At 44.8% G+C, this 23389-nt stretch overlaps 1 protein-coding gene across 2 annotated transcripts in view; it reads right to left on the reverse strand.

Moving 5' to 3' along the window:
• The window catches only part of LOC130199669 (metabotropic glutamate receptor 4-like), a 135569-nt gene extending 120576 nt beyond the window's left edge, over positions 1–14993 (reverse strand). For both annotated transcript variants that reach the window (XM_056423372.1, XM_056423373.1), the window contains exon 1: positions 14334–14993. In XM_056423372.1, coding sequence (XP_056279347.1) covers positions 14334–14873 — 540 coding nt within the window. In that variant the 5' untranslated portion in view covers positions 14874–14993. The remainder of the gene's footprint in view (positions 1–14333) is intronic.
• Between the last annotated feature and the right edge of the window lie 8396 nt (positions 14994–23389).

Genomic DNA, 23389 nt, shown 5'->3' on the forward strand with positions numbered 1-23389 from the left:
TGGTGCTCCAAGCACTAGAAAAGTTATTTTGGATTATTTATTTATTTTTGCATTTTCTTCCTTTGAATAGTTTTTCAAACTTCCTGAATAATAAGGATTGTAAGAATATTTGTAATTTCTGCACACACAACCAAAATAAATTCCACATTTTAGAACGTGCCTCCATGTCACGTGCAATCCGTATTGTTTGTAATGTAACGTTAGTTTCCCGGTCATTGTGATCATGCGTGAAGCAGATGTGATTAATGTACAAAGCATTTCGGCCAAAACAATCAGACCGCCGCACCTTGTTTACAAAGCCGCACGGGTAGTAACTTTGGTCTGATTCCTTTACGTTGCCACGCTATTCCGGATTTTAAAACCTGAAACGACAGTGTGGTAAAAAAAAGAAAGGGGAGGGCGGAAAAAGCACTTTGCTGCAGACTCGCCGTCCGTGTCTGCGTCGAGACGTGACGCCTCCATTAACACTGACTAGTTGATTAACTGTGAGAGTGTTCACTGAGTCGATGGCAATGGCTTCTACACGGGAGTGTCTCCGTCTGCACAGGTAATCGCTTTCTAGAGACGTGCTGCTCGGAGGCAAGTAACTGGCTGCTCTTGTTTTTTAATACCTTTTTTGGGGGGGGGGGCTAACTTTATAGATCACTTCACTGATTGGTGTAAAGTGCGTTATCCTCCTTATCAAGCAGCCATAACCTTTATCCTGTGATGCTGATCCAACGTTTCCTCCTCAGGGTTTATCTAGAATCTCTCTATGCACCATTGAATCTAATTTCTGTTTGTGTTAATGTAAGTGTCACATTCACATTGGGCATAACGACCTGCTTTCCTGAATTTAATATACTTATCGAAACCCTTTTTTCCCCCTGGGTTGCTTAATTACTTATCAAGAGGAATGTTTTCCGGAAAAAGAGATATTACAATTAGTTTTTGCTCCTTTTCGATGTACCGAAAGTCACATGATATGTGGTGTGTATGTACTGCATCTGGTCTTTTATTCGGGAATGGCGGGAACATTTTTTTTTCCATTTGCTAATTTTGCTCGTTATTCACATGGCTTGTATCTGTGTTGCAAGAAAGTTTTCCAATCAAACACAAAAGGATGAAAACTGTAAGTGATGTCATGATTCCCCTGAGGCACATTATAGATTGTGTGACACGATGGACGCGCAAGTTTTTGTATCAACAGCATTTGTTGGCTGAACATATATCAATGACACAATTTATAGAAAGTTGAATTTGTTACGCTCATTCTCAGATATTGATCTCCCACACACAGCCGGCGCTATCATTTCAATCTAATGGCACAACACCTTTGAATGACTTTGGAACAAGTCCATCCGCTTACTGTATTCATCCCTGTTTCGATACACCTCAGGTTTTAAGTAATGGTCATACTCGAGCGGGGGTCAATCGGATCTTGAAGGGTTTACCGTTTGTACTGTCGACTTTGCAGTGCCGTGTGAGGCGCACAAGACAGTGAATCTGAGGTCAAACAAAATCTCCGGGAGGGTATAATATAAAGACATTTAAATCCTCTCCCTGACTAGGAAAGTCATGCATTACAAAAAAAAAAGAATGTGACATTGTTAATGGGATTGAAGATACGTTTCAATCACTGCATTTCAGCAGCGTGCACTCGCAACACTCTTGAGGCATGCGGATCCCGTCACGAGTCTATAGAGGCGCCCCCGCAAGGGTAGAGAAGATCCCCACCCTGAGATGATACCATGGTATGTGTGAAGTATAATAATGTATGCTGCACCACTGATTCTTATACACCTAGTTTATATGTAGAGACTTTCCTCTCAAGGATAAGACTTCATCCCTAGTTCCAGCACAAAGGCCTCCAGCTTGTCTGTCGGAGGCAAAGAAGGAGACATTGTGATGCTGTTACTGAACCAGCAGGTCAACCAACAATCCATGGTGATTTAGGAAAGGAAAAGAAAGAAGAGGAGAGGTGAGATGAGGAGTGGAGCGTAAAATCTGCAACTTTTTCCCACATATTATCTGCACCTTTACATCTGGCCAATAGAATATTTTGTTCACCATTCACCTAGCAGTTCAAGTTCTAGAAAATAAGTTTGGATTGCTGAATGAGTCTGTCCACAAAAAGATCTTTTCAGGGCAAAACCATAAAATGTTGAAAAAAATTAAAGATTCGAGCAAGTCCAGTTGAGCCCAAAGGTGTGGTTATGTGAACATATTCATGCATCATGTGACTCTACGTGTAGACCACGTCATTTAAATTACATGTATAAAAAAAAAATGCAAGAAATTAGCCTTGGTTTGGATGTGAACCCCGGTCTCTGGGTAACAGAGAGAATGCTTATCCTGTTGCAACACCGATCAGATGAAAAACTTTTACTGACTATAGAGATAACATTACGGTCTAAGTAGAATAAATTATGGTCTAAAACTTGTCCTATGACAAATTTAAATGTTTCTTCATGTAAATGTTTTTCATCATGCTTGATTATTTTTGGAAGGATTGGATCAGTTTAAGTAATAGTCTATAGACTTTTATCATACGTCTATTTTCACCCAGTCTGACAAGCTTGAAAATGTTGTGAGTTTTGGGGTATGTTACGTCGTCAGTCGCTCCGACCCTGATAGATAAAGTACGAGATCGGGATTATTTCGGTTGCATCTTAATGGCTCTCAACATGGCGACAGCTGCGTCTTGTAGCTAACGGTACTATAAGCGCTAAGAGAGCTAACAGTGTTTACCTGAGTGTCTACGTGACATACCGTAATGTGAATAGATAAATACAAGTGTCTATCTACACCAGTAGTCTGAGGGCAGTTATTCAGCTATTCACACCTGGCCAAGTTGAATATGCTACGTATTTTAGCAATGGTTATCTCGCTTAAATATGTTTACATTATCTTACTTCGCTATGCTACCAGATCACAGACAAATCCATCTGTCGGGCGAAGCGTTCGTAAGCCAGAGCAAGGACCAATCAGAGTCCTGGGAGGGCTGCTATGGCCGTGGCTTAGACGATGGAGACGTCGTTGCTTCTGTGCACTCGAGGCAACAATGGTGGAACCTCAGGTGGTTATAGTGTCGATGCTGCAATGAAACATCGCTTATCCCAGAACTGGAGAGTGTTCATTGAAAGAAGAGCAAAGACCGGCACTGAAGGCTTTTTTTTTTCAATGTAAAAAAAAAGATTCTCTTGACTCGCTTTGGCGAGCGTTTGAGTGACAGATGGTTCGTTCAATCCCCTGCCGCATATTCCTTTCAAGTGCCTGCCCTTCTCCAAATGGTTTCCAATGGCGACTCCTCTGATGTCTCTGTGTAACAAACCATCTGGACGGTGAGAAAGATTCAGTCGTAGTAATAGCAGTTGTAGTATACAGAGCTGCAATATACAGTAAGTGTAGGAAGCAGGTTGTTGAAGATGATTTAGTCAAACTGAAGATTTATACCAGGAGTTTATTTTCAGTGTTACTTTTTGTTTGCTAGATTTAAGAAAAAAAGATGTAGCCTACGGTACGCTACATCTACACATGCGGTATCTAATGTGTGCATGTATCGGGTGCAAATAGCATCTGCCCTTGTTTTGCCATCTTATCTTTTCCTGTTCGTAACTATCAGTCATTGAAACCATTTAATTTATTTGTCAGCTTGTATTTTATATCCATCTGTGTTTTGAAATCGGAAATCAACCCCGTAATTGTTTTTCTTGGCACATCTCTAAAAAAAAATATGAAGTGAAGGATGAGCAATTATTCTCAAGCTAATCAAAGCTCCACTCATGGCATGCATCCACGGCTTTAAAAAGAAATGGTTCTGCGGAGAAAATAAATGGAATCAGATAGCTAGATATTTATTCGTATAAATTCATGACGCCAGAACTAGCCTCATTAGATTCTTGGTGCAACACCCAACATCTGCGCATTGATAGTACTGTGGGAAATTAGGGTTTTGAAGTCTCTTGCTTTTGGCAGGTTAGCTTGAATTTAATATATGTGTAAACATTTGTGTTGTCCAGAGGATTTTTCCTCTAGCACCACCAGCAGCTTGAAAGTGAATGATCTCAGCATCTATTGGATGGATTGCCACAAAACGTTATACAGATATACATATATTCATGGTTCTCACGGGACAAATTATAATAACAAAATATAATACAGTGGCTGTCCCTTTACAATATCACAAAACAAATTGTAAAATCAGTAAGTATCCATTTTCTGCAGTTGTTTTCAAAACTGGAGCCTGAATGTTGTGTTTAGATGATGAATCCCAACTGCCTCTGACTGGAGAGCAAGTCCTTTTGTGTGACACAGCGGGGACTCATGGGAGCCGCCATGTTGTCTCATGTGCTGAAAGGCCGGATGAAATCCAAGCTGCTTAGCCTGAAGGCGGCCAAACTTTCTCCTTTCTATCCCCGCTGCACGGTAAAGTCAAGATAACGGCTGGCATTAGGCTGACAGAACCGTCCCTTTAAGATCATCCCTTTAAGGAACTTTACAGTGGCCCTCTAACATTTTTATTATATTAACCTTTTCTTGCTCATGGGTTTTATATTTAATAGTAAAGAGGAGAACACATAAACTGCTGTGCTGAAATTAACACATTTTTCCCCCAATGAACCCCGTCGCTCTGCCTGCTTGAGTTAAATAAAATTAAAAAATCCCCCTCCCATGATCGATACAGAAGCTGTCATGGCACCGTTGATTTCTTCTTATTTGCTTGAGAGCTACTCAAGGTTTTCTGTGTGTCTCTTCCTTGTGGAATCAACCCTTGAAGTCTGAGTAAATTTGAAGCAGCACAGCTTCAACACAGCAGGACAGTGATGGATTGTTGGGTTGATGGCGAGATTATGCAGGTGAGGCAGCTCCAAGCCTTTAATCCCACGCTCTTTTCAGGAAAGCTGTGATGTCTGTGCTCTGTTTGTTCTCTTTTTAAGATTCTTTTCCCCCTATCTTTTAAAACTTTAACCCTTGTGTTGCCTTAGGGTCATTTTGACCCGAATCAATATTACACCCTCCCCCCGCCTTTGGGTCATTTTGACCCGATTCAATGTTTCACCCTCCTGTTACCTTTATATTTACTAACATATTTTACCCTTTGGGTTCAATTTGACGCCAGCAATTAAAACCTCCAGAAAATTATTAGAATTAATATTGTTTTCCAAGTTTAAGTGTGAGGCACTTTATGTTTGTTTGTTGACTACCGAAAGAACACCGACATTAAACATTGAATGGGGTCAAATTAATCCTAAAGCGGGGGGAGGGTGTAATATTGATTCGGGTCAAAATGACCCTTAGGCAACACAAGGGTTAAAAGAGTCGGACCAGGGTATACCAGATTCACATCTAAGTGCACGAGACTGTGAGATTGCAACTGTGGTACAGTGACAACCTCAACACGGAGAACATAAGCAAGCCCTGTTGGTGTTTGTGTTGTGCTCTTATCGGTGTCAATCTTGGCTTTGAGAATTTCACAGCAATGCTCGGCGGAATTAAATCATACTTAAAAAAAACAATATATACAATTGTACCCGCCTGCCCGCATCCCCTCTGTGGGCCTGCTGGTGCACACTAATGAAATTCCAGGATTTAATTTGAGTGAAAGCTAACATATTAAGAAAGAGAAAGCACAGCCACACAGTAGCTCGTTGTCACGGTGCTCGGTGATTACCAGCAGTGGGGTGGATTGCCTGCTGAGGGATTTGCAGATAGCAGAAAGAAGGGGATAAACTAGTGCTAGGAAAAGGCCGGGCTCTGTGCTGAGAATTGATCGCCCGAGCTTGGGTGGCCAAAGTGAGCTGAATCGGAACTAATCCTGAACTAAAAGGAGCTTCCCCTTTGTAGCCAGCGCATGGTGGATGGAGGATGTCCGCAATCGGGGGGGGGGGGGGGGGGGGGGTCGAAGGAGCCAGCTTCATGGATTTGGTCCGCTCAGTTGTAAAAGTCAAGTTGAGGGGCACGGATAACACCATGGAAGCTCATTGGTCTGTGAACACACATAAAAACAATTGCTTTCGCTTCCCTGTTTGTTTGTTTGTTTCGGTTAGACTTTCCGGGCGTAGGAATTTCAGCGATTTCATGAGATTGTGTTGGGCATCGGTGGGTTTCAGGGAATGGGCTGCGTGAATGAGTTAATGTAGCGTAGTGTGCACCAAATTACACTTAGCACAGAATGGGAGTGATCTTAGTCACAATCCTACTCCGATCCAGACTCTCTTGTATAACTGCACTACACCATGAGAAGTTCCATTCTAGACACTTATTTTAAAACGTGCCCCATTTATGTTGTGATTATTCTGAATCAGTGGACACCCAACCACACTGTAATTTATATTTCGCAATGAGCAATGGCACAATTGACTTTGCAGAGGTCAAAGGGTTGGGTGTCATGCCAAACTAACAGAATGATCACCAAACTATGCAGCGTCTTAGAGCTTTATGAAGCATTTCATCATCTTTCCGCTCAGCGTCTTGGTTTTACAGCTTATGGTTTTACTGTTTGGAGTCAGCCTTTTGCCTCGCATCAACCTCCATATCCACTATGCAGCTGTTTCCAGCAACAACACTGAACATGTAAACCTTGTCAAATAACAACATGGCATAGCTGGATATTTTACTCGGGAGACAGTGGAGATCAAAACTGCGTTAAAAGGAGAGTCAACATTAGACTTGCATTTGTCAGGTCACCAGTACAAATGTGTCTGCAGGATCTGTAATTAGGCAACCCTTTGCTTTCACATAAACCATCACGACGTTTTGTTTGATGGCTACACCATATGCTGAACACATCTGTGTAGCGTCAAAGCAACATTTTAATTTAATGCTGCTGAATTTTCTTGCCTGACATTAACTGGGAACGATATTTACATTTATGGTCCGATGAATAGATTAAAAGCCCGGTTGATCTTTTGCAGACGCTAAAGGGTGCCTTGTGCGTCAGTAATCCAGACTGCCGCTGCCCAGACTTTGGTATTTAATGCTCTGGCAGTGACATCAGGCTGCTTCACTCTAGGCTGGCGAGATAATCCCAAAGTGAAATGCTGAGGGGGAGGAAGGCACTGTGCCTGAGGGCCTCTGCCTCCGTCTCTAATGAGGGAAGGTCTCGTCTCCACAGATGGCAAAGGCAAAGAGTTAAATCTCTTTTTTCTGCTCAACCTACCTCGCTAGCGCCGCTCCTCTCCTAAATCCATCCGTCTCCACAATTCAAAGCTCACTCCTCCACAGAGGAAAAGACTCTGCAGAATGACTGTGGTGGCTTGAAACTAATTTAGAGCACGGCCGTGTGGAAGTTGCCCAATCCACCACCCTCTTTGTCATAGAGCTTGTGATTGTCTCGGGAAGGCAACTTCACCGCCTGAAATGAAAAGTCTCTGACTGCTGCAGCAATATCCCTCAAGCCAGCCAGTGTAGCAGTTTGCAGTGGTGTGTAAGAGACACAAATTAAAATCCCGGGTGCTTTAATTATTCTCAGTCTGTCTTGAGTATCATAAGCAACCAACCACTAATTACCACAAGTGCTGGTGCACTTTGCTCCTACTTATAGAAAACCAAAGCTGATAAAGTACAGACCAAAGGCCGGACCCAGTGATCAGCCCGTGCTGAGAGGGAGCTTTTCAAACCCCAATCCCTGGGTGTAGATTACGTAACAATGTAGTAAAATATTCATGACAAACCATGGGGACGGAATCCTGCCTGCTCTGAAGTGCTGAGCAAACACTTTCGCCCTCAGGCACTCGAAGCCTGAGGAGGATAAGGAAGAGCCCAAAAGTAACGAGCTAAAAAAACAATTGCAAGCATGAAGCCAGTTACAGTCAGGAAACCAATGATTTCCTTCATGAGGACGGCAAGCAGCGTTAGCAGCAGTCCTTCTATAATTATATCGCTGGTATATTACGTGTATTGTATGTTTTCGTGCGTTTCTGTTCAAATAAAATCGTGAGAATTTGATGACGCAACTCCAAAAATCAGACGGCACAATAAGAAACAAAGGAGTGCGACACCTCATTACAACGTATTAGGGTGTTCGTCATTATCTTGGAGCGTCTAGAAAACAATCTAGTGGCTGTGGTGAATGCACACACCAGAAAAGAAAGAATCACTATCATCTTCATCATCATCCTGGGTTTAGTTTTGACCTACCGAGCGGTTCCCGGTGAGGAAAACGTTGTCAGGAGAAGAACCCGACTTTTGAAGTGGGGAGCAGTGAGACTCTCTTTGCCACTCGGGAGTCCTACTTCTGGTTTTATGTGAGTTTAATGATGGAGAAAAGAACCGGAACCGGCCGAGCCGGAGTATAACCGTAGCTTCAGTTTTTAATATCAATATCCTGAGGGGCAACGTCAAGCACAGGATTGCATGAATTGTAATTGCGGCAGAGTATTTGAAATTCCAATAGTATTTGTTAAAATAGGCCGAATTGAAAGATTATGGAAAGAAATACTTTAGAGAAGAAAATCCACCCATCGTTTTATTTTGTACATTCCCTTTCTCCCTCAATTGATCTTCCTCTGCACCAGTTTGTGATTACCTGCCTTTCCCACAATGCATCTAGACAAATGCCACAGAATTGGCATTAATTCCACCAGAGCCGAGAGAAAGTGAAAACTCGGCCAATTTAACGGCCGACGCGCTCTAACATGACTCTTGTTCGCATTTGTGGTAAAAGCAATATGTTGTGTTCATGTGTCTGCTACAGTGATGTATGGCCTTGATACCAGCAGCAACAAAAGGTTCATTCTTCCCAATCACCTGAACTAAATACAATTATTAAATGAAATATTGAAATCAAGTTAAGTATTATTTTACAATTAGCTACATTAAGCACAGTGGGACCAATTCATCAACTTGTTTACATCATTAAATTGTTAGCATGAAGATTAAATCCTTATGAGAAAATCACAGAAACAAGGGCACACATTACGTAAAACAAAGGGGTGATGCATCTGGTTCGCTACAATGCATTAAAAAACAAGGACCACGTCGACTTTTCATGCATATTCACTCTCATCTTGTGACTCTTGCAGTATTAACATTAACACAAATATTAAACCCTGTATTATTCTTTTCACCTGGGGCCACTAACATTACAAGATGGCGGCGCGCACGGACGCAGCGGCCCCTCTCTGTCCTGACCATTTGGTGTTTTGTTCTGTTTCTAAATGTTTGTGCAAAAGTTCGTCCAAAAATTGTTCGTCTTCGCCTCGTCTGTCTACGTCGGAACCCAAATATAGTCGCCAGGTTCTGTTAACCATCGGCAGGACCAAACTACACGGCACTCTGGACGCTGAACAAGCGGAAACACTCGCGGAGCACGGATTACTTCGACCGGACTCGACTGCCACTCCTCCCCCAGAAAGGAGGCGCCGCAAGCGTTGTGAGAGGAAGCAGAAGAGGGGTAAACGCGGAGGAACCCGAGCTAGGCTAGCGGCTAGGCCAACTCGTCCAGCCATACCATCCATTATCATGGCTAATGTGCGATCCTTGGACAATAAAATGGACCACATTAGACTGCTGCAGACGGAGCAGCGAGACGTGAGGAACTGCTGTGTGCTTATCTTCACGGAAACATGGCTAAACGACAACATCCCCGACTCTGCTGTGAGACTGGAGCAGCTAACATGCTACCGAGCGGACAGAGCCCTCGCTGATGGAGGGAAAACTCGCGGCGGCGGGGTATGTGTTTACATCCGGGACGCATGGTGCCGGGACGCTGCCGTGGTATGTAAACACTGCTCACCACTGGCGGAGTTTATGATCGTAAGGTGCCGTCCTTTTTATCTGCCGAGGGAATTCACGGCGATTCTGCTAGTCGCTGTTTACATCCCCCCGACTTCCAACAACAGTGATAGAAATGCGGCACTTTCTGAACTGTATCAGGCCATCAGTGAACAACAGACGGCTCACCCAGACGGCTTCACCATCTTTGCTGGAGATTTCAACCATGCAAACCTTAAGACTGTCCTTCCCAAACTACACCAGCATGTTGATTTCCCTACAAGAGGAGACAACATTTTGGATCTGGTCTACACAACCCACAAAGGAGCGTACAAGGCCTCCCCCCTCCCCCACATAGGTCTCTCTGACCACATCACCGTCATGCTAATGCCAGCATACAGACCCAGAGTGAAAGCCTCCAGACCGGTTCTGAAGCAGGTACGTGTGGCCAGAGGGGCCTCCGGCGCTCTCCAAGACTGCTTTGACTCAACAGACTGGGGAATGTTTAAACAGGCAGCCACATACAACGACCACACAGACATTGGGGAGTACACAGACACTGTTACTTCTTACATTAGCAAGTGCATTGATGATGTGACCCATGTAAAGACCATCACCACTCGGGCTAACCAGAAGCCGTGGCTAACAGGGAAGTCCATCGGCTGCTGAGGACTAGAAATAGGGTCTTCAGAGCTGGGGACGAAACGGACCTGAAAACAGCGAGAGCCAACCTGTCCCACGGCATCAGGAAAGCAAAAATTTCCTACACAAAAAAGATAATCCGGCACTTTAAAGACAGCAGAGACACACGCAGCCTGTGGCGGGCATTCAGACCATCACAGACTATAAACCCACGCCACAGAACTGCGACAGCAACATCTCTCTGCTAAACAACCTCAACAGCTTCTTTGCCCGGTTTGAAGCACAGAACAGCACTCGTCCACACAAGACTCCGCCCCCTCCCCATGATCAGGTTCTGTGCCTGTCTGCTGCCAGCGTGAAGAGGACTCTCTCGTCCATCAACACCCACAAGGCAACAGGTCCAGACAACATCCCTGGTCGTGTGCTGAAGGACTGCGCAGAGGAGCTTAAGGGCGTCTTCACGGATGTCTTTAATACTTCTCTGAGACAAGCTGTTGTTCCATCATGCTTCAAGGTAACCACCATCATACCTGTGCCAAAGAAATCCACTCCGTCCTGCTTCAACGACTATCGTCCAGTGGCACTGACCCCCATAATCATGAAGTGCTTTGAACGACTAGTCATGTCGCATATCAAATCCATTCTCCCCCCAACTCTGGACCCTTTCCAGTTTGCATACCGGGCCAAACGGTCCACGGAGGATGCAATCTGCTCTGCTCTCCACCCAGCCCTCACCCACCTGGACATAAAAGACTCCTATGTAAGAATGCTGTTCATAGACTTTAGCTCAGCATTCAACACAATCATCCCACAACAACTAATCTGCAAACTTGACCAGCTGGGGCTCAACACCTCGCTGTGTAACTGGCTGCTGGACTTCCTGAGTGAGAGGCCACAAGCAGTACGGGTCGGCAACAACACCTCGAGCAGCATCACACTCAGCACAGGGGCCCCTCAGGGCTGTGTGCTCAGTCCCCTGCTCTTCACCTTGCTGACTCACGACTGCAAAACCAACTACAGCACCAATCACATGGTCAAGTTTGCAGACGACACAACATTGATAGGTCTCATCACCAAGGATGACGAGACCCTCTACAGGAGGGAGGTCAACCTTCTGACCACGTGGTGCAGAGCCAACAACCTCCTGCTCAACAACAGCAAGACCAAAGAGATCGTTGTTGACTTCCGGAAAGGCCACACCCATCACCCACCACTGACCATCAACGGTGCGGACATTGAGCAGGTCAGCAGCACCAAATTCCTGGGGGTGGAAATCAGTGAGGACCTCTCGTGGACAGCCAACACTACATCGCTGGCAAAGAAAGCACAGAGGCGCCTCTACTTCCTCCGGAAACTGAGGAAAGCAGGAGCCCCCATCCATCATGCGCACCTTCTACCGCGGCACCATCGAGAGCATCCTGACCAACTGCATCACTGTGTGGGCGGAAGCTGCACAGACCACAGCAGGAAAGCCCTGCAGCGCATAGTGAAGGCAGCTGGAAGGATCATGGGTGCCTCACTCCCCCCCCTCCCATCCCTGCAGGACATATACAACACCCGCCTCACCCGCAAAGCGACCTCGATTGTGAGTGACCCCTGCCACCCCTCACACGGTCTCTTCAGCCTCCTGCCCTCTGGGAGGAGATACCGGAGCCTCCGGGCTCACACCGCCAGGCTGTCCAACAGCTTCATCCACCAGGCTGTCAGGAAGCTGAACTCTCTCCCACTCCGTCCTCTCTCAGACTCACATGTCTGAATGCTGCTAGCACAATTTATGTTGTCTATATGTTTACATGTTTCTTACTATTTTTGCACTTTATGTTGTCTATGCACTTTATGTTGTCTATATGTTCACATGTTTTTTACTATTTTTGCACTCTATGTTGTCTATATGTTGCACAATTCACTTTATGTTGGACAGAAGAGAAACGCAATTTCGATCTTCTGTATGTTTGCACATATGGAAAATTGACAAATAAAACTGACTTTGACTTTGACTTCCGGGCCCCATACAAAACACATTTACACGGATTCTTGTTTCCATATAAGTGATTCATGAAAAAAAATTCCGCCTGTCGACGGCAAAACGCAAGATAAGTCGATTAAAGGCTTTTAGAGTTTCCCTGTTCTCCACAATGTTAATGTTAAATACGAGAGGAATGAATATCTAACGAGACCTCTGCTTTTCAGACATGCAGCGTGTGTCCGGAAGATTTGAGCAGTATCAACAGACTCACTGTATATTTAGCTTATTGGAGTTGGTGTTACAAAAAAAAAGGAATTGGGCAACTCAATGCTGCACATTGTACACTTCATCACTACATATCACACATATTACACATCCAGACCGGAGGAACCCTTATACGGTGTTATTACCAACCTGCCTGTTTACTATCCATGTACCACCCCGAGTGTACTGCCATGCCATGTTCCATGGGGGGGGGCGACGGTGGGTCAATGGGTCCGTCTTTCAATCAGAGGATCGCCGGTTCAATCCCCGGCTGTGTCCTAGTCGGAGTGTCCTTGAGTAAGATACTTAACCCTGAATTGCTCCCCGCAGCTGTGTCTACGGTGGATGATGAAGTCGCTTTTGGATAAAAGCATCGGCGAAATGAAATGTAATGCAATGTTGTGTAGAGACTGAACACCCCGTGATCCCCCCCCCCCCCCCCGGTGAGACGATGACTTTGTGAGCCGCGTCACCAGCCTCCTTTTTGCTCGGCTGCAAGATGAACTCGTGTGTATTCCCCTCATGGTGAAGGTTCTGTGCCAGAAAAAAGACTTACGGACTCACGGGACCAGGACTTGTGACGGCTGGAAGCTGATGCCAGCCTCGTGTTAGTTCATCCACCACTTTCTAAAAAAGCAGCAACGGATGTAGGAATGCGGTATTCCGTCGGCCTTATTAGCGACGTGTCAATCAGGCTTGTGACTTGGGTCTATTACTATTCACCCTCTTGCCCTCTGCTGAGCAGTTAGTCGGCCCCAGAGGGCCATTTGAGACTTTGTTCAATCAGTTCAACAGCTGAGCATTTAGGGTTCATCTTCTATTGGTTCGTTTTAAAAGATAATGCCTTTGTTGATAGAACAATGGCTTCGTGTTGTTTATCTTGTTATAGCCGTGCTCTCTGCCTCTTTACTAGTCACTTAAGGCTACATGGATGAGCAAAAGCAAGAGTAAGACAATGATATATTTAATGTTCAGGCTCTATAGGGTTAATTATATTCATGACTGGGCCCGTAAATGCACAAAAACAAGTCCATCGAGCACTGGAAGCCCAGAAGAAGCCCTCGCCCGTGTTGGCAGAGCGAGGGCTACGATACATAACCACTGTCTTCTTACTGCAGCTAGTCAGCCGTGAATATTGAGATATGAAAAAGAGACAACCTGTTTTGACACAGTCCTTGTGCTCATTAGTCGGGTTGTGGCTTTGCAGCACTGAGCAGGTATTACAAAAGTTCTGTCATATATTATTAATATATTGCTCTCATTTGCACATTATATTTGCAGAGGCTCATTTTATGCACTATCTTCAATAGCAGTGCAATGGTGCCATGCATGGCTTCCCTGAATTAATTACAAGAAGGCAACGCAAATTAATGTCATTAGTGATGAAAATGATGATGTAATTGTCAGATCCGAGCCTTTTGGACAGCGGGGAAGGCATTTCTGAAACTACTGTGGTTCAAGCATCTGAGGACATGGCCTGGGAAATGTGGAATGAAAAAGCATGTGTGTGTGTGTGTGTGCGTGTGTGTGTCCATGTTTATTCCATTAGGGTGCACTTTGCTTACAGTGTGGTGATATTGCCACAGTGTCGGGAATATCATCTTTTGCTTGGGTTTATATTGTATCCAACTGACAATCTGATCTCCGAAAAATATGTCGGAGTGAATATCCCGTGGGGATTGCTTTAATACATCTGCACTGCAACCACCATCCCAAAAAGCAAGATATCGAAGAAAAAGTATAGTAAGAAGGAGGAGAAACTGACCTTGAAGAGACGCAAGATGTTGGCGACCATGATTGACACGGAGCTGGCAGACGCACCAATCACTCCCACCACTCTCTCGGGCTTAGTGATGATGGGCGGCCCTCCGCTGAGGCACTTGACATCGGTCGAGTCTTTCTCAATCAACGCCTGAACGAATGTCAGCGACTGCTCCAGGGCGTGGGTGTCCCGGGAGCAGGTGTCCAGGATGCGCGCCCCCAGAGTGATGTTGGGCAGCAGCTCATTGTCATTATTGATACGATCCAGGGCGAATAACATGGCCTCCAGCCGATGGATGCCTTTCTCCTTCTTCAGCTCCCCGCAGGCCTTGCCGTCGTTTCCCCTGGCGTGCACGGGGAACAGCCCGCCCAGGGATATGTCCCCGTCGAGGCGTACTGAATTGAGGTACGTGTGGCCTGGCATTTTGGGCTTGGCTGCCGAGGCGATGGAGAAAAAACACGTGAGCAGCAACGCCCGGCAGCAGCCGATCCACGCGCTCTCAAAGCCTCCTCGCCGAGTCATAACGAAATGCTCGATCCGCATCCAAAAACAAACTCGAGCCCTTTTGAAAAAGAGAGCGCCGTGCACCACACACACACACACACATACAAATGTCCTGACGTCTTCAGAAGTCTCTGCTCATGGTTTCTAGCTCCGACTCAAACTCCGGGATACTAATCATGCACCCTCTTTACCTCGTTCTTCTTTCCCCTCCGTGTTTCACTCTTTCCATGCACCTGAGCGCGGTGGTTACAGGCGGTAACTAAACGGCGCCAGGGGTGAGCCGGAGACGGAGTCCACAGAGAGAATTGTTATGAAGGCAAGAAGAAAGAGGGTGGGCAGTGGGCCTCTCCTCTCTGCGGGGCTCACTCAGGGTGCATTAAGGGTGCTCCTCTTGGTCCTTCCGGCAGGCAGAAGGTCATGAGACGGGTCCGCGGGCTCCTGGAAAGCGAGAGGAGATGGCGTTAGACACAAAGGAGGCAACAGAAAGATCAAAGTGGGACTTGATAGATGAAAAGCGATCGCTTCGATCGGATCAACAATAGGTCGATGCAGCGGGTTTGTCTCGGACGAGTCTTTCACACAATGAATGGGAGACAAGCAGCTGTGTCACGCCCTCCGTATTTCCATTCATATCGCACTCACAACCTGTTAGCGTCACTCAAAATCGGATGTCTGGTAAAGAGATAATTCAGCCAACGACCTTCTCTCGTTCCCTCCTTTCCAACGGTAGAGGATTTATTCTCTGATCGCACGTACAATACAAGTTCGATGCGATCGCAATCACAGCGGAGTCCTCTCCGGTCCACACATGTCGAAACCCTAAACGACTCTGCCTTTCCCAAAACAAGTCCGGCTCTCCAAGCACCCACATTCCATGACGTCGTCCTGACCTCGGATCTGCTCATCTGCTCCACCCCCCCCCCCCCCCTTTCTCATTGTAGCAACACAATGATGTGTGTGTGTGTGTGTGTGTGTGTGTGTGTGTGTGTGTGTGTGTGTGTGTGTGTGTGTGTGTGTGTGTGTGTTGCTTTGGGTGAGGCGGAGTAGCTAACTTTTTGAGAGGCAGACATAACACTTCTGATCAGGCACGTACTTCAGCTGCTACGTGTTGTTTATTCTGAGGTTTGAAGGGACCTGGACAGGACGGTCCAATTCAATAATTCAGATTAATATCAACAAACCCCACATTAGCATTGGTCAGTCAGAGTTGCAAAACTAGTCTCCACATCCTGAAATTGGAGCAGCAATAATCCCTGGACCCCGGCGCTCCGCACGGCTCTGCGTTGCCCCCTGCCTCGGCTGCTTCCAGAGCACCGCCATGAATTATTTCTATGTGCCTTGAGCATAACTGATTCGCTGCTGCTGCTGCTTGGCACCTTTTCATAGACTTAACCGCACACGGCTCTGCTCATGTACATCCTCTCCAGAGTGTTTTAACCAAAAGGTGATGGAATATGGTGCGAAATTAAGAGCGCGGGATTCTGACAATGAAAGAAAACCAAATTCCTCGGGTTATGAACACATCTGCTCTTTGCACATCTGATCCCTCGTAGTCTCTCCTAGTCCTTGTATCAAGAGTGGCAATGGGTACTCTGTGTGTGTGTGTGTGTGGGGGTTGGGGTGTGTGTGTACCTTCTCTCATCAGTGGGCCTGCCTCCCCCACAGTGCCAGGCTAATAGAGCAGAGGATTTGGACACAGTTGGAGAGTCTTGCAACCCTTCCTCCCTCTCTACCTCTCTCTCTCACTCCCCCCCCCCCCCCCCCAGTTGACCATCTCCCACACATAACTGTCAGGCTTCACTTCGTGCTGCGTTCTCTTTGTGAGCTGACATACAGCGTCCCGCGGCGCTGCGTCCCTGAACAGAGGACGCGGAGGGCAAAAGTTCATTCAAGACCACAAAGGTGTGCAAACCTCGCAGCAGCTGTCAAACGTCACTGTGGAGCAGCGATATGTTGTGCAATTATTGAAACAGATGTAGGTTTAATGGGTAGTGCCTTTCCCTTTCATGTCGAGTACACATTTGTAGAACTATCTCGCGTTAATGTAGACGTTAGGATCTATGTTTTATGTCGACCCTTGCCTGACACCTCTTGTTCTATACTTGTTCAATTCCTGTTTTTTTTCTCTTATAGATTTTGGGATCTTTATTTATTTATTTGAATGTATCCATCTCAAAGCCCTATTTACTTATGAAATGATATGATATTACTATAGGGTGCTCAGGGATTGGGTATGTTTTTTTGTCTGTATTCACTGTGCTCCACCCTCTTTGTTTTCTGTGGTGTAAATATGGCATCCGCTTGTAAGCCCCTCTGCCTTTTAAAAGCTGTCGTTAACAGGAGGCGGAGCCTCTACCACCATGGTGTGCACGGGTGTACTGCGTACAGTGATTGGGTTGTGACACCACGCCATTCCAGATGACAATGTTCTCATAGTTAAGTATGCGGGTATATATTCTCCCAGTTAGAAGTATCTCGGTGCATTGGAGGAGTGGGAGAGATTTGCCACGGCTCAGAATTTAAAGACAACGTCGCCGTGCTTTCTTTAAATTATGGCTTCAAATCAAATAAATATAAAGCCTCTCTTATGCCTTGCTCCTCCCGTCCTACTGGGAACCAAAAGGAGATATTTATATAAGGCTGAACAGATCGCCCCTTTAAAACAGAGCATCCATAATGGATGAGGGCCTATCGGTCGCTAAGCATTTCATTCTCGGGGAAAGCCTCAAAGAGAAGGACGGCCGCGCAGGCCTTTTATAATAGAGTTGAAAACAAACAGACGGGTAGGAAGTGACACCATGCTTTTTTTTGCCCACCTGTACAAAAGCACCATGTAGAAGCAGATCCATGTCGTATGGACCATGAAGGTTCTCTAAAGCAATATGCTCTCCTGCGTATGAGCATTACGGGTGGGCCGCAAACAGCGTTTTAATTTGACGATTGCGCTCCTCTTTGTGGGCATTTTGATAATAACGTTGTTTGATAATTTTCAAACGGATCATAATCTCAGCCTGGAAATTAAGTAGCTGCGGGCAAGGAATTTGCTTCGCATTTCAAATCACCTTCTCCTTCGTCATTTGTGATTACGAACTACAATCGACGTGATTACAGCGCAGCGCTGAACAAAAAACACCCAGATAAACTAGATGCCCGACAACACTGTGATAATTGAGTCACGTTTTAATAAGAGCAAGCCGCCTCGACGACTCGGATAGGGTCCTCCCTGCCTCCCTGGATCTTTTTCGGGAGAGGTGGATAGCAGTGTCCCTACACTGTCATCGCTCTGAGAAATACAGACCGCTTTACCAGATGTTTAGTTACAAGGCCCAGATGGGCAGAGGAGATAAACATCAGCTGTCTGCAGAGAGCAGGAGCAAGGGGAAATTGCAAAATCCGCACTGTGGCGAGGAGGAACTCCGGCTTCCTCTGCACTCGACCACAGTCCCCCGCTGCTGCCTGGCTGACGGCTGACAGAGCTGTAGGTTTTCCTCCACCAAGGGATTCTCTGAAATGGAATACACGTTTGTGAGCGTCTCAGGGATGCCTGTTTTTCTTTTTTGCCGACATTTGGGTGCTTTTCACACGATTGAGTGGGCGGAAACCATTCATAAAGTGAAATGAATCACCATTAAAGTCTCTTTGTTTACACTGCGGGGCAAATTGATCCACTTTTCAACAGTGAATAGTCGATAAAGTCGTCTCGCCAGTTAGCATCTTACCAATGTGCCGTTCCTTGTTTTTGCACTTTAAATTAGCTTAAAGGAAATTGAAGGTAAACACTGTGCATGGAGTGAGCTGTGGGTCATTTCATATCATGGTTGCCATCAACTAACAAAGAAAGACTTCACAATTTTTGGTTTTCTTTAAGGAGATATTTTAAAATGTATCATGGTAATTGTTTCCAAAGCAATTAGCTGCGTGGCTATCTATGAATAAAGGCCATTTTTCTTCTTCTTCTGCAGCACCACACCACTCTGTGCTGTCATTATAATTGAGTGCAATTTACTTAAATTCGTTACAGGCATGAGAAAGTTGAATACCCTCTAGGGAGTTTCTTTTTGGGATTTAAACTTAAGTACGGGAGAGCTGCAAAAAGATTAAATGCTATAAATGAACGGACACTCTGAAATTCTTCTCTGCCAAATGATCAAAGATTGCCGAAAGGAATTTATAAACTTTGAATAGCCTCTGGCGCCTCGCCGGCCCGACACCGAGGCGGACAGACAAGCAAAAAGCCAGACCGGTTCTGAGGCAACTCGGGCCGATAATTAGCAACTGGATATCATTTTTTGCTCTCGTTTTTCACAATCATGCAGTTAATGTGTGGAGCTGCCCGGTTAGTGTACACTCTCCATCTAGTGAATACTAGACAACCTTAAAACCAAACAATGATATCTGATATCTGCATCCACAGTGCTCTCACAATGTGTAACACTATGCAACCAAACAAACCCGTGTTAATAATTGATGTTCATAAATACGGAATAATCTGCACAAGTGAACTGCGAGAACGGATTTTTTTTGATTTTTTTTTATGGTGTCATGTTTTATTCATTCATTCTCTCGCCCCCCCTCCCCCCCCTCAATTGTACCTCCTGTCATGTCTGCAAAGCCCCACGATGACACGCGGGCCCGCTAATAGGTCTGTCACTGTGTAGCCTGACAGTTATGTCCTAATCCGACAGAGAACGGCTGTTTTGGCCGTTCTGCTTCAGCAGAGGAGACGCTTAAGCCCAAAAGACCATATGATGGCAGCGGAGGACGGAGATTAAGTCCTCACAGCAGAGTGTTGCACTGCCTGCTGGTCTGCTGGGATACATACGTGTTGTTTTTATTGTAAAATATCAGGTACATGTTAAGAGAGTAGTTGCATTGCTCCTCGTCACTTTACTGTTTTCAAGTAATTGTCATTTTAACGTGGTTGTCTTTGTTTTTTGGGTTTTGTTTTTATCCTAGCAATCCATCAGAGGAGAGAATTGTAATATGCAGTTGCCTCTGTATAATTTTCTTTCTCTGACAGACTGTTTCTGTGCCGTTTCTCCGCCCGAAACACAAAAGAAACCGGAGCTTAATTATTATTGACGTCAAACTGATGACTGTGACTATTGTTTGTTTTTTGGACAATAAAGGCAGCGGGGGGAGAAAAAGAAAAGAAGAAGAAGAAGAAGACCGTCCTCGTTGCTAACGAGAGTAGTGACAGATCCTGTAGGAGCGGTGACTCACAGGCACTCGTGTTTGAGGAGGATGCGTTTTTATTTACGCCAGCGTATACCTGTAGAAGGAGGAGAGACTGTGATGCAGTCTACAGCAGCACGTTAGAGAGGTTCTGTAACCATGTTTATATCTGACAATTAACATTCTTTTGCATGTATTGTACACACATAGTTAATAAAATAGAGGGAATTTTATAACACAAGGAGATGCTGTATATATGTGTGTGTTAAGTGGGATTCAACACATTTAATGACAAATAAATGTATATTAAAATATATTATTATAAATGGTTTTCTCATGCCGACTTTTACTCTGTGTAGCACTTTGAGGGTAAATCGTCCTCTACATTTTGGAACTTCAGATCCAATAATGCATTGGGAGAGCTTTTGTCAACCTGTATTAAACACCCGTAAAAGTCAATGTACCCGTGGATGTAAAGGAAACTGTAACTGAATCGATTTAATACTGAGGAAAAGTTCTGGACTAATCTAATTTCACACTGGACAGTGAAAATCGTGTTAAAATATGTGCTGGATAATGGGCTAATCTCACATGCAACAACATACTTGTCTTATTTAAGAAATCCAGAATTACCTTTTTGTGCCAAATATTACAAAAATCACCGGGGATGCGATATATTCAGAGTCCCCGTCACATTCAATCTGCGTGAAACTTCCCTCGTATGATGAGTCTGAGACGGAAAACATGGATGCGAGGGTGCGGGAGCAGAGAAAGTGCTCTCCAGAGAGGGAAAGCAGAGAGGAGTGTGCACGAAGCTTCATGACATGCATTGTGCTTCTATAGTACTCCATAGCTCTCTGCATTCTTCACAGCCCCATAAAAGACATCAGACACCCACCTCTAAACTAATTCCCCTTTTTTCTCCATTACCCTCTTCTCTCTCTCCAGGACACTGTCCATTAGCTCGCTCAACCAGCGCTGCAGATATTAGGCTCGATTTCATATTTGCTCATTAACACTTTCTTCATGCGATATGCAGATTCCATGAACAAACAGTGTGTGTTACGGCCCTGGGCGAACGGGGACGGCGAGGCAAGACCTCTGTGGAGAACGTCTCACTGTGTAAACGCACGTTGAGTCAAGACAGCTGGTTAAAGAGATGGCAGAGACATACTAATGACAATATACTGTAGAGTGACAAGACTACTCCTTTTGTCTTTGTTCCTGAAATGATCCTAAATGTTCTTTCCTTCTTTTTTTAATCAATATAGGCTGAATTCAGTACGAGAGTATCTCCTGTACATGGATAAGAGCAGGCATGTGCACCGACATGTTGGGGGGCAGGTGCTCAAACCCCCCAAAAAAGGGCACCCATCGGCAAAATGATTTATCTCTTGATCACTGTAACTTGAAGTTAGCAAGTAACACATGAGACGCATTGTGTCGTGAGAAGACATGAGAGCTGAACAAAATGACATGTTTTCTATTCACAATTACAATTTATTTTCATTTACAAAATAATAGGAGCGAAAAATGCCATATAATAAACGCGCGAGGAGGAGGGAGGGAGGTGGCGGGGGCTTGTGGGCGCCGCGGAGCATGTCGGGGGGGAAATTCTCACAAGAACACAGATAATTGCCCCGGCAGATATCCAAACACATTTGGGGGGAATTGATGACAGAGAGTAACTTTTGTTCTTAAATACTTATTAATGAAGACAAAATTGGGCTCCAGCAAAAAGGGCACTTTTCTCATTCAGAGCAAAAGGGGAGGAGCTTGAGCAGCACTAGGGGTCTGTCTGTGCACGTGCCTGGATAAGAGTATCTTTGCCTCGGCTTGACGCCTTTTGTTGCCTTTATAGATCAGGATGATACAATTGGATCAAAGGATTAAACTTGTTGGTGGTTGCAGTCTTTAAATGGCTCTTTAGACAAACTGCACATATGTACGGTGTGAATTATTCATAGTTAAATCCTTTAAGGCTCTGCCAACATATATGCACAATTAATGGTCCAAGGACTGTCGAGGGGGCAGTGGTGGAAAGATATGACTTTGTCCTGGTGTTCCCTTTATTTTTAATTCAAGACACATTTTTGTTTGAGAGAGAGAGAGAGATATGAAATGTTTGGACGAGAGGCGGTGAAGCAATGAACACGCCGCGGCTCTAGCCGAGGCGTTAGGTGTGTCCGGGTTTGCTTGGACACATTTTTCCACGTCCCCCGTCCATTTCATAACGTCCTGTGAGCGATTCTACCTCCTGAATCAAGTTGTCGCGAATGTTCCAAATGAGAATAAACGTCAGGAGTGGGCGGGATGCAGAATCAGCTTCAGTGTGTTGCTTTTTTATTTTTACAAACCAGGCGGCAGACGAGCCTGAAATAGCAACCCGAGCAAACGATCTCTTCTTTCGTCAATGCAGCTGATTATCGTTGCTTATGAAATGCGGCTGGTTTGCTTTAATCTCCTGAGCCCCCAATTGGGGGACTTTTTGGACATGTTTAAACTGTCTAAAACATTATAATAAACATGAGCAAATATATTGATGTTGTAAATCAAATTAAAGAAGACAACTTGGGCTACAAGTATCAGAAAGCCAAATGTGCCCAAATGCACATTTTAGAGACCTCGCCTAAATTATCTTTACTAAAAACGCTAACTATTGTTTTGCTTTATTGTTTCCAAGTCTTACTTTGCAGAGAATCTGTTCACAAGTTGTGTTATTATCTGGCTGATTTTAGGCCTTTGCTGTGCATCCATCCTGGAGATATTTCTCCTGAAAGTGCTTTTTTTCTAGTCGAACCTGAAACTTCTATTTTCAAAGAAGTTTCATCTTTATTTACTCTTAACCAGTAACATACATACTAATATTTACACATCTGAAAAAAAAGCGCACATGTACCTTTATTATAACACCAACATTATTTAACCCTCCTGTTACCTTTACATTTACTAACATATTTTACTCTCTGGGTCAATTTGACCCCAGCAATTAAAACCTCCAGAAATTTTTTAGAATTAATATTGTTTCCCAAGTTTAAGTGTGAGGTACTTTGTTTGTTTGTTGACTACCTAAATAGCCCTTTAAATATATAAAAAAGTTTATTTCTTATATGTTTGACACAGTGAAAAACAGCCTGGGGTCAAATTGACCCCAAAGAACACCGACGTTAAACATTGAATGGGGTGAAATTGGCCCGAAAGGTAACAGGAGGGTTAAATAGCTTTTGTGGTTGCAGATCTACACCCTTTTTAGTTTGGGTATGTCATTTCGAGCGGAAATCTCAAAAATCGCGTGGGGCTCAAGAGAGAGAAACCCTAGATTCACCAGTCGGAACAGGATAAGTACGACAATAATGCAAATGGAGAAGACGGGAAAGTTC

Source organism: Pseudoliparis swirei, chromosome 9 (genome assembly GCF_029220125.1).
Source record: "Pseudoliparis swirei isolate HS2019 ecotype Mariana Trench chromosome 9, NWPU_hadal_v1, whole genome shotgun sequence".
NCBI lineage: Eukaryota > Metazoa > Chordata > Actinopteri > Perciformes > Liparidae > Pseudoliparis > Pseudoliparis swirei.